The sequence below is a fragment of the Borostomias antarcticus genome (assembly GCF_949987555.1).
Source record: "Borostomias antarcticus genome assembly, chromosome: 1".
NCBI classification, from domain to species: domain Eukaryota; kingdom Metazoa; phylum Chordata; class Actinopteri; order Stomiiformes; family Stomiidae; genus Borostomias; species Borostomias antarcticus.
In genome coordinates, this window is record NC_140234.1 from 51,778,224 (window position 1) to 51,792,307 (window position 14,084).

Consider the following 14,084-nt stretch of genomic DNA (forward strand, 5'->3'; position numbering starts at 1 on the left):
AAACCTTTATCCTATTTGTGAAAGCCAAAAAAAGAGTGAAATCGCCCTTTTTTATTATTATTACTATAATATATTTCTCATGTGGCATTTTATTTGGAAAGGAAACGCTCGAGGTGCAGTTCAACGCTTTAACCAGATGAGGCCATCTGGATTCGCAAACGTCTCGAGTCGAGGTGCAAGGAAAGCAGATTTTGTAAGTAGCCTAGCCTAGTGGTTTGAATTCAAGATAAATTGATTTATTGTTATTTTGACAATAACCCCGGTATCATTATCAAGCTTTTTTATCCATAGCTACAGGGCTTGTCGTGGCAGTGTTACAAAGAAACAGATGTCCAAAGGAACCGAAAGCTCAACTTCAATCTTGTTTTTAAAGAATATGCAACTGTAGCCTAAACTCGTCATGTATGATTCGGACACCAGAGCCATCCTTTCTGAGGATACCCCGTCATGTCCAAACGATGAAACGGCTAGAAATGACTCCTTTGGCCACCAAGAAGAGGTTGAAAATGAACAGATAATTTCCAGACGACCACCGTTCGCATGCCCGCTTTTGGTTTCGGTAGAACCAGTGTTGTTCCTCTCCATGTTTTCGCTGGCGTTGCAGGCGCCGCTGGCCACGCAATACTTGTGGGACCGAATCAGCGAAGACCTCGGCTACAATGGCTCCAAAGCAGGGGGATGTGGCAACACATCAGCGGCCCCTGACCCTTTGCAAAAGGTAGAGATCTTTGGATTTCTTGAATTCGTTGTGTAGTTCTGTCAGTCATTTAAAAGTTACGGTTCACTCTTTGTAGAGAGCTGTGTGGTTTATTGTCCCAGCCCACCGCTAACACCCCTACCAATAAGATCGCTTCAAGACCTATTGAACCCGGTGTGAACCCGAAGTAGACTTACTGGGCTGGTACAAACATGTAGGCTGCTACTGCCCTAAAAACAAACCCAAATAACTGTACAGCAGCCTACACAAAAGTGTGATCATTGTCGTTGTTGTTGTTCTGTAAACACTTTATCAGGAGGTGGAGACCATGACAGCCCACTGGAGCCTGTACATTAACCTGGCGGGGTTCGCAGTGGGCCTGTTTGTGGTGACCTTACTGGGCTCCTGGAGTGACCTGGGGGGCCGCAGGCCGGTACTCATCCTACCCTGCCTGGGGATGGCCCTCCAGGCAGCCGTCTACCTGATGGTGATGTACCTGAAGCTGCCCGTGGCCTGGTTCCTGCTGGGCAGGTTGCTCAGCGGCCTCTCAGGCGACTTCAACACCATCTTGGCAGGCTGCTTCTCCTATGTGGCTGATACCAGCGACAGAGGGTCCCGCACCTTCAGGGTGGCAGTGTTGGAGGCATGCCTGGGCTTAGCAGGCATGCTGGCCAGCATCATCGGAGGACAGTGGAGGCGGGCACAAGGGTAGGACTACAACAACATACAGTACAGTTATAGTGTACTGTATGAGGTAATGCTTGTCTTACAAGGGTAGTAGTAGTCAAACTTAGAAAGGTTTACGCTCTTGACTCAATGCTTAACAAGGAGTGGGCCAGGTGCGAGAGGCCAGCGTAATAGTCCAATGTACTGTAATCCGAAAAAGCCTGCACACTGACACAAACTAATGTATGCTCTTTTAATTCAAAATGGATGATTTATATATATAGGCTAGTGGAAAAAAACTGTGAACATTTTGGTCCTCAAACCAGGGTAGGAATTTCGTCATTTTAGGGGCAAGGCCATTTGGCCTTCGGTGTCACTCAATTTTTTAGGGCACAAAGGCCACGTGCCAAGGCACAAAGGCCATTGAGTGAAATAACACGATTTGAAGCCTATGAATAAAGGACTTTAAAGCAGTAATTCAGTGATCCCTTTAACTGAATGGTCTACTGAATTTTTACCACCCAAATAAGATACAATGACTGTTTTCAAATACGACAACGTTTAACTCGCACACTCTCAATGGTCGCACATGCAACCATTTTGGTCGCAGTCTCGGGCCCAGTGGGCATGATTCGCGCGCGCACAAAAAAGTGTCCAGTCAGTCTTATGCACACCCCGTAGTGTCATGTCAGTCTTACCCCTTTCAAGTGTTAGCGGGCGTTACTCAAACTTGAGACGGTTTGATAAAGTGAAATAACCACCGCAATGTTGGTCTTTCCTTCTCCCAGGTACATTAACCCTTTCTGGCTGGTCCTGGCCACCAACCTGGCCGCCGCCCTTTACGCCTATCTATTCGTCCCAGAGTCCGTGACCACTGACCCCAACGCTAAACTCCTCACCACGCGCCACCACCGTTCTGTGTACCGCCTTTACGCCACCGGGGGCGACGCTACTACTAACCAGGGTGACGGAAAGTTCCAGCGCTGCAAGTTGTGGCTCTACACCCTGTGTTTCTTCCTGGTGGTGATGGTCCACTTCGGCAGCAGGGAGCTGTACGTGCTGTATGAGCTGAGCTCCCCGCTGTGCTGGGGGCCAGCGCTGATAGGATATGGGTCAGCAGCCCAGCACCTGACCTACCTGAGCAGCCTTCTGGGGTTGAAGGCCATGCAGCGCTGCTTGGAGGACTCGTGGATAGCCCTGGCAGGCCTGGCGTCCAACATAGCCGGGCTGGTGGTCATCTCAGTGGCTAACACTACAGACCTCATGTTCACAGGTGAGAGCCTGAGTCTCAATATTGTTGAATAGCCTCCTTTCCTCACACTCTTGCCGTCAGTCCAATGGTCTTTAAATTACACAAAAGGTGAATGTGAAACCCCAAGGAAATACTTCAAACTATTCTCCTCTGGTGTTCCCCCTGTTTATTTAACATGTTAACTGCCTCCAATAGAGAGAAACTAATACGCATCACACACAATGCCTTCAAAATTATTGGCCTAGCCACCCCAACCTCTCAGACCTCAACAGCAAAGCCATTACACGCAGAGCACGTACCATTGCACATGACTCCGCACCTCCTCAACCCATTCTTCACACTGTTTAGACTTTGTCCACTCTGCCTTAGCATCATTAGACAAAGCACTACGTTAACTATTATGTGTAAAAGTGCTATGTATATAAGTATGTGGGCACAAATGTGTATCCTGTATGGTTTGGGGTGTATATTGTATCTTTGTGACCTACATGTTTATGAGGGGCTCTACACTGTGCGGGACTGTGATAACAAAATTTCCTTGAAAAGGACAATAAAGAATCTAATCTAATCTAAACAAATGTGTTCTTTAGTCCTTGAATAGGGTCTCACCACTAATGAATCTCCCCTCTAGGACTGTCCACTTCAAACTTATTCACTGCCCTCTAGTGATGGGGAGAAATTAATACACAGCGAACGTCCATACAGGAATATCTCACTGTTTCCCCTCTCCTCAGGCTATGGGGTGGGTTTTCTCTTCATGGCCGCCACTCCAGTCATCAGGTCTAAGCTTTCCAGGCTGGTAGGCCCTTCAGAACAAGGTTAGTCAATGCCTGAAATAATAGACTATGTACCCTCATGGTTGAAAAATAGGAGCTTTCTAGGTTTCTACTACAACTGTGAACTGCATCTGCCTTCCTGTAACTGGCTTGACAATGCTACAGTACAGCAGAATGTCCTATCTGTACCTTTGATAGCTTGCTAGGGGATTTAATGCTATTTACTAGGAACTAGTGTGTACCTGTACATCAAGGAAACAGCTACTCATCTGTCATCTCTCTCCTGTGTGCCAGGTGCCTTGTTTGCCTCTGTGGCCTGTGTGGAGGGGCTGTGTTCTCTGGTGGCCAGCGGTGTCTTCAACTCCCTCTACCCTGCCACCCTGCACCTCATGAAGGGCTTCCCCTTCCTCTTCGCTGCCATCCTCCTCTTCATCCCCGCAGGGATCATGGGGTGGGTGTCATAACAGGCTATAGTAACTAGGATGCAGAAGACCTCCGCTGAAGAATTTTAGGATTCTTGAAAAACAGAATCATTATGTCAAGTCTACAATTAAGCAATAAGGTACTCGAGGCGGTACTTTGTTGTGAATAATGCACAATTCAAGGGTGTTGTTAGGCCCGATGCGCAGTGGAGGGCCGGCAAACCCTTGAACTGTACATTATTCACAACAAAGTACTGCCTCGAGTACCTTATTGCTTTTATAATACGGGTTGCCAGCGAAAGTATAAATAGTAAACTAAGACAACGACTGCCTTTCAGCACAAAATCGTTTTAACAACGTTTTGTATCGCATTTCAGTAACGTTAGAGAAAATAGTCCCTGGTGTGGCTGTTGCTATGCAACAGACATAAACAAAGGTCTCTTGTCTAAGTGATTTTAGCTACAGAACCTGCCGGGGCAGTCTGAAAACGTCTTGACACACTTTCAAACAGGCTTTATTTTGATAAACAGAATCTACATGGTAACTTTGTGTAGGAAGGAAATTATTAAAAAGTTGATAAACTAACACATAGTCCGAGAGATTGAATTAAAAGTCTGTTATATTTGGAATGCTGACAGTGTAACAGGCGCATTCATTTCTAACTGAGATGAGGCTCTAGCGAGATTCTACAGGACTTTATGCTATATACAGTACACCCCATGACTCGCTCTCAACCAATCAGAATGCTTGATTTAATCTACCTGTATTATAATGTAGTATTATGTAAATTCTCAGTAGCGTTAAGTTTATTTCTAAACTAATCAATATTTCAGTGGGCTCTAGTATCAAGATCTTCTCTGATGTTGTACTGTATGTAGTGTATGTATGTAACAGTAATTGTAACAGTGATTCATAATGTCTGAGCAGGACATTGGAGTGCCAGGATCAAAGAAGAGCCAGAAAAGAGGATGCCACAGCATCCTGACAGAGATAAGGCAAGGAGGACTACACTTCATTCCTAATGTCTTTCGTAAAACATACCAGAGATAGTATCTTCCAATATGTCTCTGTAACCATATTTCCACTAACATAGTACTTGGACGTGCAGCTGACTGTTATTATCTAGCACAGAAGTGGGATCTTTTAGCAGCTATCACCAAGACCAAAAGCCTTGAACGGGCAACATGACTGACAATACTGTGTTATAATATCACATCTTTTCAAAGGCAGAGTAGAAAACACACAAAAAAGCCAGAGTAGAAAAAGAAGAGATGTCTGCACAACAGCTGCTGCTCCATGTATATTCATTGTGCAGGTCACAACGTTTCAAACTTGAACTTAGGTCCGAACGTGACCTGCGCAATATATGTGGGAGCAGCAGCTGCTGTGCGGACATCTAATTTTTTTTCTACATAATATAACATCTTGACATGTGAGAAAGTGTTGAAGGGGTTGAGACTTTAAATACACAATATAATTTTTTTTAACAATCAAAAAGTAATGTGCACTGACATAAACTCATATCAGGCAATACAATCTAGTGAATCGTGATGTAATTTTATTTCACCCACATCCTGTTTTACCTTTCTAAATCACCAAGTGCCAAATGACAAGCTTTCAGGTGTAATGCTAAAACAGAGTTGTTTGCCAGGGATGACTGACTCGACGTCAGATAAAGAAACTGGATATTTGTAAATTGGGGAAAGGATATACAGCAAAGGGAAGTATTTACAATAAACCACATTTCCATTGACAAAGTTCTGTCTCAGTCTTTATAAAGTGGACATTTCCAAGGACAGGCATAGAAAAAGCTTACTCAGACAATGTGAAATTGAATAACATAATGATGATTTCGCTACGGTTATCGAATAGACTTGCCTCTGTCAAACATGTTCAGACTCAACCATTAGTAATAATTTTGCATTGAGAGATCCATTGGCTTTTAGCCAGTCAGGGATTACTGGGTTACACTGACCCCCCCTCCCCTTAACAGATAGACCAGTCGAAACCCCCTGAAGTGTCCTCATAGGCCCAGAGCACAAGGCCACAGCAAACACACACATCTCACTGCCCCCCCCCACACACACACGCATGTCCTCAGTGCCCTCCCTTAAGTGCCCTCAACACATAGTATATATTACCACAACACAGGACAAACCAAGAGCACAAGGCCACAGCAAACACAGACATACACACACACACACACACACACACACGTCCAGGGTCAGGCCACAGTATAAGAAGTGAACGAGATCTCCCATTATATAACTGGGCTCAAAGGGAAGAGGACAGGTTAAGGATGGTATCACAACTCACACAGTATTTATTTATACGAGTGACGTTTTTGATTGGCCGTTGGGGAAAGTCAAATTATACTTTTCTCCTGTTGGCCTGAATCAAACACCCTTGGCTGCATATTGTGACTAATTGCAATGCTTCGTTTTACAGTATTCAACAGTTTTATTGACATATGTAATTTGTAATTACTATGATAAATTATTTAAACTCTTGATCAGATTTGGTGAGTGACCAGGTTGTAAAAGTTGGTACTTTATGAGATTTTGTAAGAATAGATCTACATGTTATTGGGAAACAATTTTAGGCAAGAATACATCATACATGTTTATTTGAGATTTGTAGATATTAGAGAGGATGTTTATTGCTGTGTTTAAAAGGGAATGAAGATATGTTAACACAATTCAATGTAATGTATTGCACATAAAGAATAATCCTCTTGGGTAGTTCTTTTATTGTTTCACCAAATCATAAAACAACACTTCTTGGATGGGTAACAAAACCTAAGTCTGTCCATGTACAGTAGTTAGTTGCCACGCCTATATTGAGAGCAACACACGGATACAGTTGTAAGGCATAAGAGGACAAACTAAAAGAGACTAGACAGAGATAATGATGGTTGTGAGCAATACTGTACAGTAGCTTTTGACCAAGTTGACTCTAGCCTGACATCTATTCAGAGGGTGGGTACATCTACCTGTATATGCCTTACAGATATGAAGCTGTTAATCAAAGAGGACACTGCTATCAATGTAATCATCTCATTTTATTGAACAATAAATATGACAACCTGATGCCTTTATGATCTCTGTGGTGAGTTTCACACTTGATAGTCTTTACTGATGATCTGATCCTTATGTTATAACCACACAGCTGCTACACTGCTAAGATTCTTGGTAGTGTGATTGATCACCTCTGTACTCAGCTGCTTCAGTACAGATACCAGCAAACTAAGGCAAGCTAACAACTGTCAAGTAGCCAAGCAATTATAGAATCTCTCAAAGAGGAACCACAAGTCAATACTGTAGTTATAGTGGTTAACCTGAAGAAATGTTTCACAGCAGCATGTTGTGATTTTACTTCGCATTCTGACAGGCATTTATTTATTTAGCTTCCTTTTTCTTTTGTAACACCTCAAGGTGTGTTGATATTCATTAGGAACCAGGTTGTATCATATTTGAACAGTGAGCAGCTGCCTACACTTCCTACACTGCCTAGTGAGTTAGAACCTTTGATACAGTTGCCTTAAGCTTTGATATTGTTGCGCTTGCTTGAGTGCAACCTTTCATTGTTGCAAGGATTGTTGCAGCACATCAAGTCTATGGTGAATATGCTTAGTCCCGTACAGGTTCAGTATGCTCTGTTGGATTAAGTTAACCTCAGCTACCCACGGTGCTCCATACTAAGAAGTCAGGTCTAATTAGTGCATGAGATAACCCCAACTTGCCCTCATCCTATCCACAATGAGCTTGCTGGATTTCATTTCAGCACCATGACGGCAAACAAAATTGAACTGAATGCACACACTTTTTTTCTCCACAGGAACAAGACCAAAATCCATTGTCTTAAAAATAATCTGAGGCAAGTTAGAACAGATTTAAGATATTCAATGTTAGTAATTTATTAAAATGATAATCTCAAACTTCACAGTTTCGATTTTTTGGGTGACACCTAGGGTAAATGCAGGTATGTTTTGAGGGTAATTGCATGTGTGTTTTTGTCTGGACGTATTGCCGCTGGTTCCTTGGTGTGTATTTTCTAGTTGTTTGCTCAGTCATGATTGCTAGACTAGCTCGGAACACAAACGTGATAATAGAGGCTGCTCCTCCAACTTGGCAACCAGAGTGTCAGTTCTGCCTATGCTCAGACCAAACACTGCTGTTTGACGTACAGGACTGTAAAATGTGTCACTAGCTGTGAGCAGCTTGGGATTTTTTTACCAGGAATGCCGCCAGAGACGCCAGATTGGCAGAACTCTCAGAACTGCAAATGGAAAGACTTTCATGAATGTTCTAGGCTGAATCGTTACTTTGTGAATGTCTCCACACAGGCAATATTTAATTTGGTGATAGAGAAACAGACATTTATTTATATGAAAACGTTTGAGATTATCATTTTAACACCTGCAATGCTACACATCATAAGAGAGGAGAGGTATACAGTGGATAGTTCATAGGCTTGATGATGGGTGCCAGGAATGTCAAGACATGTTAATTTCCTGAGAAAAAGAAGGACCTGATCACACATATTGGAATACTACAGTTAAGGCCTTGTCACACTACACTGTAGTAACGGGGCTAACTTTGCTTGTGGTCACAGTCACACATCATCATCATCTTCATCCGCTTATCCAGGGTCGGGTCGCGGAGGCAGCAGCTCCAGCCAGCAGCCAGCTACAGTCACACATGCATTTGTTAATCATAAACCAAGCTTTAGGATGGATGGAAGGAACCCATCAAGACTTCTAGCTTACACGGTATCCTAACTACCCCCATCACTCCCTTAACACAGGGCTAAGGAGGCATTCAGCCTCTGGGTGCAGCGTAGTGTGAAAAGACCTATACAGTAGGTCTAGGACCTAGCACATAGCATGTACAAGATCTTTACCCCAGATCAGAATTTTCTCATTATCAACATAAGTTAGATTCATATTGGATCTGTAGCTGAGTCAGTAACTCTTTCTCATTAGCATACGATGTTAATACAGCCTACGGGTCTTAACATGCGCAGGGGTGGGACGGGCGAGGTAAGGTGTGAACCATTCAAGAGAGCAGGTATGACTTAGCCTACTGGGTCAATTGATCTTTTGTACAACCTCCTTTGTCAAGAGACGGTGTGTAAAACTCTGTTTCTTTACTACTGCGTGGACCCCTTAGAGCTCTCTGAGCAGTCTGGCCGGTCTTGGCAGGGTCTGCCTTTGAGAAAACGCAGGATCTTCTCAATGGTGGCCTCCTGGTACTCATGGGACCACCTGGACGAGAGGGAGGGGAGAGAAATATGTGACTGGTGGAAAGATGACTGATTTGTATTGAACATAACAGAGCCAGGAGGGCTCTTAATATCATGTACTTTAGTTACTGTATCAAACCTATTCTTTCTAAGATGCGTTTTATAATCTACAAGAAAATTCATACTTCTGGTGTTAAAACTAAATTAGAATATTATCTGTAATGGCACTACATTAGCCACTCTTCTAGCATAACATTTTCTGGCTTGTGCGGTATGTATGCGTATACGTTTCAGTTATAGAAGCTGTAGAAGGCCCTCAATACAAAATCTAAATGATGAACACCCTTTTTTATGAAGGTGTGATTTGGCCAAAAGGAAAATTCAAACACCATCTTTGTAATCTTTCTCAGTGACTCACTTGATGCCGTTGAAGTTGAGGATGGTTCTCATGTCCTCAGGCAGACTGTTGGGATCAGGCCACAGGAAGTTATCTGTGACAGGAACTATGTTCTTCTTCCCCCCCAGCGCCGTAACTATCTCCTGCAGGATTGATCAAAATTACAATAAATCGAAAACATACACATGGAATGTCTATGTGAATGCAAGTGAATGTCTCCACACAACCGCATAGACATAGAATGTCAAGTCATGCAGGGTCACAGACAGACACAGATAAGATTATACTCTGTATACTCTGAGTATAATTCCTGGACTATATCTTTGTTTAGTGTCTCCCCATGGACTGTGTGACCTCCAATCGTCTGACCTTATGTATCCAGTCCCTCATGCTGACGTGCAGCACCATACCTTATCATACAAAGACATTACATGTCTGAACATGGGACAGGACAAGTGATTGATTCGCATTATACAGGTATGCCAAGTAATACGATTTGACAGAACTATATTGTTTAATTTTCCATGTGCCCCTGTTGCTCTTTGACAAGGGGCTTAGGCTGTATTTGTAAGACAAACCTAAACTTTAGAATTTGATGGCATTTAAATGTTGTGACCTTGTGCACCCAGTCCTTCATGCCTGTGTCGGCCATGCACTTATCCAGGGCGTTAGCAGACAGCACCAGGATGAAGTTGCGTGCGCGCTGCACACTCTGGATCAGCTTGTCCTCAAACTTGCCCGCCTCCAGTTTCTCCACGTCGATGAAGACGCTGAATCCTCGCACCTGCAGGTGAACCTTCAACAGGCTGGGAGACAGAGAAAGGGAGAGAGAGGGGGAGGGGGGAGAGAGAGGAAACAGACTGATGGTGATTATGGACGACATTACAACAGTAATACATATATTTTTAGCTGCGACCAGCAGCTCTATAGCTCACTCTGTTGGTCGGTCGGTTGGTCCACATAGCTTTTCTTGGATAACTCAAAAAGTCTTGTTCTAAATTTGCTTGCTGCAACTAGAGACCATGTGTAACTATGCCAGAAAGAATTACCATGATCCGTAAATAGGTGGCGCTATAGTAACTGATTTAAAGCGCAAATTTCAAAATGCTGGCATTTCCACGCTGTTTGACGAAAATTTATGAAACTTGGTACACTTATGTCTTTCCTTGTGGGGAACCAATTTGCCTCAAGAACCCACAAAGTCCGCCATGAAGGATTTTTCTGCAGGTAGAAAATTTGGCAAAACCTATAAAAGGTAACTTCTCATAAACCGTAAGTCCAATTGGTCTGAAGTTTCACATATACATATATGGTGCATGTCTCCCTACAAGATGTTAAAAGCTGAGAGATCCAATCCAAGATAGATGAGAAATTGGCATTTAAAAAACAACAACATTTGGATACAATTTTCAAGTGCTTGTAACTTTTTACAACAATAATCTAGGAAACTAACTGCATGGGTAGCCTACTACCATGTTCTACCATGTCAAAACATTTGCAGATATCTAAATAAACAAAGAAATGGCAGTCATTTGAAATTTGACCATTTTGGCAAATTGGGAAGCTAATGCAAATGCTAATATAGCGCTGCGACTAGCAGCTTCATAGCTAACTCGCTTTAATCGGTTGGTTATCGCTTGGTTGGTCCACAAAAATTGGGTCTGGCTGCACATGCACGCTGCGCTGCACATGCACGTATGTGGTCACAGCTATTGCAAATTTGTGCTTGTTTCCTTATTCCTTCCTCCTCCCTCTTTCTCTCCCCAGACTCCTTCATTCTACCCCAAGCTACCATTTCCTCCCATCCCTCTGTCCTAACCTGGCCAGCTGGGAGCCGGTGGTTCTCCTATAGCTGATAAACACGTCTGGTCCAGGAGGCTGGGCATCAGTAAGGCAGGGTTTCATAGGCCGGCGGTTAGCAGCCAGGATCCTGGCGCGGTGCACACCGTTCTCTATGTGGCAGTCAGACTGGAGCTGTTGGTCGGTGAGGTTGAGGACGCTGTTGCGGTCAACGCCAGACTGCACCAGGCCGTAGGTGTACTGCCGGAAGCGCGGGTCCACTTCGGCCAGCCAATCGGCCATGTTGTTAGGGTCACAGGTGGAGTAGTTGGCGTACGTCTTCAGCACACGCAAATCTCTGAGAAATCTGACAGACGTGACAAAATGGTTGGATTTAGTTTTAAGTCGAGATAGAATTGAACCACACAGCCTGTCACTGGTGTACAGCACTGTACATGTAAGTTAAAGTAACATCTATCATTTGATATTCAACGATAGCTTTTAGTCTCATAAATCCATACATTGTGTACATTCCTTGACCCCAGATTGCTGACTGACCTCTTGCGTGTGAGTCCTGTGGTCATGCCCAGGTCATCGCTTAGATCCTGATCTGTGATGTTTAACAGGAGGTCTCCATCCACCTGGAGCTCCTTCATGGCAGAGAGAGACGGTAGAGGGATGTGAGACGAGCCATCTTACGTGGAGAAAAGAGCAGGGATTATCAATGGACATTTTTCGGCCGATGCAAAGTCAAAGGCTGATACTCTACACACGCACACACATACATGAAAACGCTCGCTGAAGGAGCTAAAGCCAATCTGCTGGAGCCAGGTTTGCACCTCCCCACTCTTCCAGTTGGGCACAGATGACAGGATACGCCTTGGCACATTCTCGCCCATCGCAGTTAGCGCCCGCTTGGCAAGGGCACAGGCAGTCCCATTGCTGGAGTACATGACGATCCTCTTCAGGCTCTGGACGGCTCCGATCTCCTGGAATATCTGGGGGTGGAGGGCAGAGTAGGGGTGGTTCTATTTAATTTTATGTTAATTTAATGGCAAGGCCATTCAATTCAATTTCCCCATGGAGCCACACACAAACAACTTATGAGCAAAATGAATGAATGAATGAATGAATGAATGAATGAATGAATGAATGAATGAATGAATGAATGAATGAATGAATGAATGAATGAATGAATGAATGAATGAATGAACGAACGAACGAACGAATGAACGAAAGAAAGGTCAGTCTTTCGGCAGTTTTGGCATGACAATTTCCAACTTGGGTCTACCTTGGTGTTGCGCTGGCGGGATTTGATGCTGGTCTCTACGCACAGATAGAAGACAGCGATGCACTTTCCCTCCAGCCTGGCCCCGTCTAGCAGAGGCAGGAGCTGCTGCAAGTCTGCGGCCGTCCGTCCCTGCATGCTGTCCGCGCTGTCCAGCAAGCTGCGGGCGAACTCATCCGGATCCAATGACGCGATAAACGGCTCCACCAGCTCTAAGGTCCCAGACTTCACCACCTCTTTCTCGATCTCCCGGTTGGCGGCCAATACGGTTACGGCCAAACACGCGTAGAAGCGGATGAGCTCGTCCTCTTTGGAGAAGGCCAGGGGAAAGAGCCACTCCGCCGCCTGCTTCTCGATCATCAGCCGCTGGCAGCGATGGCCACCGTACATGGCGCAGTTGGCCAGCGCCACGGCGCAGTGGCGGAGCACGGTGGGGTCAGTGCCCCGGCACCAGTAGAGCAGGGCGTCCAGGGCGCCGTGGGTGATGAGCTGCACAGACGTCTCCTCCGTGTGTTTGAACATGTGCTCCAGAATGCCCGAGACGCTCCGGGCCAGCTGCGCATCCTCCTGTTCCCGCGTCAGGTTGAGGATGACCCCAAGGCCCATGCGCGCCACGTAATCTCTACAAGATGGAAGAATGGAAAATAGTTCAATTTTAGAGAGCACTCGTGCACATCCAGAGTGGGAGGTGCTGGTCAAAGCAAGAGAAGTGAAAGACATACATTATAAAGAGTTAAACCTTCCCTGGATTCATTGGAACTGCACACTGCTCCACCAAAAACTCAAGATGGATTGACTTGCATGTATATTCCAGGGAAGGTTTACCTTTTTGTGTTTTTAAAGGAAAATCATTATTAGAACACTACACAGCCTTTTATCATAGGCAGTTCAACCATTGGATATTGTAGGCTAATTGATAACGTAAGAATTAGGCCTACATCCATACGTTTATCTGTCTAGCAATTTTTCTTGCCTTGTTGGGAACAGCAGGTATTTTGGAAGTAAATTACTCACCTGTTTTCTGAGACAAGTATCTGCTCCAGTAGCTTGGCCGACTCGTAGGTGATTTCTACAGCAGGTGTCAGAAGGAGCTGCAAGAGCAGCTCCAGTCCTCCATCCAGCCGAATTCTGTTGCATATTTCTTCAGCCACTTGACGGCCCACAGTGGGTAAAACCCAGGCCTCCTCCACCAACTGGAATGTCTCTGCTATCGCCCTGCGGGTCTCCTCCAAATCCGAGGTATCTTTGGCTGATTTCAATGTCTTGATAGCAGAGCGCAGCGCCGGCAGTGAGGTATCCAAAACCGCCTGCACATCGGCGTGAACACCCGGCGAGACCGCTTTGGTTTCAGCGGGACCGGTCCTCCGAGTCTGGAGTCGGCTGACATAATCAGGGACTGTGACTGTGAGTCTATCTGAGCTGAACATGAATAAATGTCGATAGAGTCTCCAGAGGAAAACTACTAGAGATAAGAGCATCTACTGTCTCTGACGGGGGCAAGATGGCTTGTCGCAGGTCCGGATCAATACACTAGGCTATTAAACCACCGACGCAAATAATTCG

General features: G+C 44.7%; 2 protein-coding genes across 2 annotated transcripts; one reads left to right on the forward strand and one right to left on the reverse strand.

Annotated features, from left to right (window-relative positions):
* Positions 1 to 180: 180 nt before the first annotated feature.
* On the forward strand, positions 181 to 6,908 carry slc46a1 (solute carrier family 46 member 1). The gene is made up of 6 exons (XM_084439657.1): positions 181 to 718; positions 1,014 to 1,405; positions 2,152 to 2,636; positions 3,350 to 3,433; positions 3,686 to 3,842; positions 4,741 to 6,908. The coding sequence occupies exons 1-6, from the start codon at positions 401 to 403 to the stop codon at positions 4,796 to 4,798; spliced, it is 1,494 nt and encodes a 497-aa protein (XP_084295783.1). The 5' UTR covers positions 181 to 400; the 3' UTR covers positions 4,799 to 6,908.
* A 2,056-nt stretch (positions 6,909 to 8,964) lies between these two features.
* On the reverse strand, positions 8,965 to 13,999 carry sarm1 (sterile alpha and TIR motif containing 1; the record flags this gene model as incomplete). The annotated part of the gene is made up of 8 exons (XM_084436297.1): positions 8,965 to 9,079; positions 9,476 to 9,597; positions 10,071 to 10,260; positions 11,274 to 11,600; positions 11,792 to 11,883; positions 12,019 to 12,231; positions 12,525 to 13,143; positions 13,536 to 13,999. The coding sequence occupies 8 exons, from the start codon at positions 13,997 to 13,999 to the stop codon at positions 8,965 to 8,967; spliced, it is 2,142 nt and encodes a 713-aa protein (XP_084292423.1).
* Positions 14,000 to 14,084: the final 85 nt, after the last annotated feature.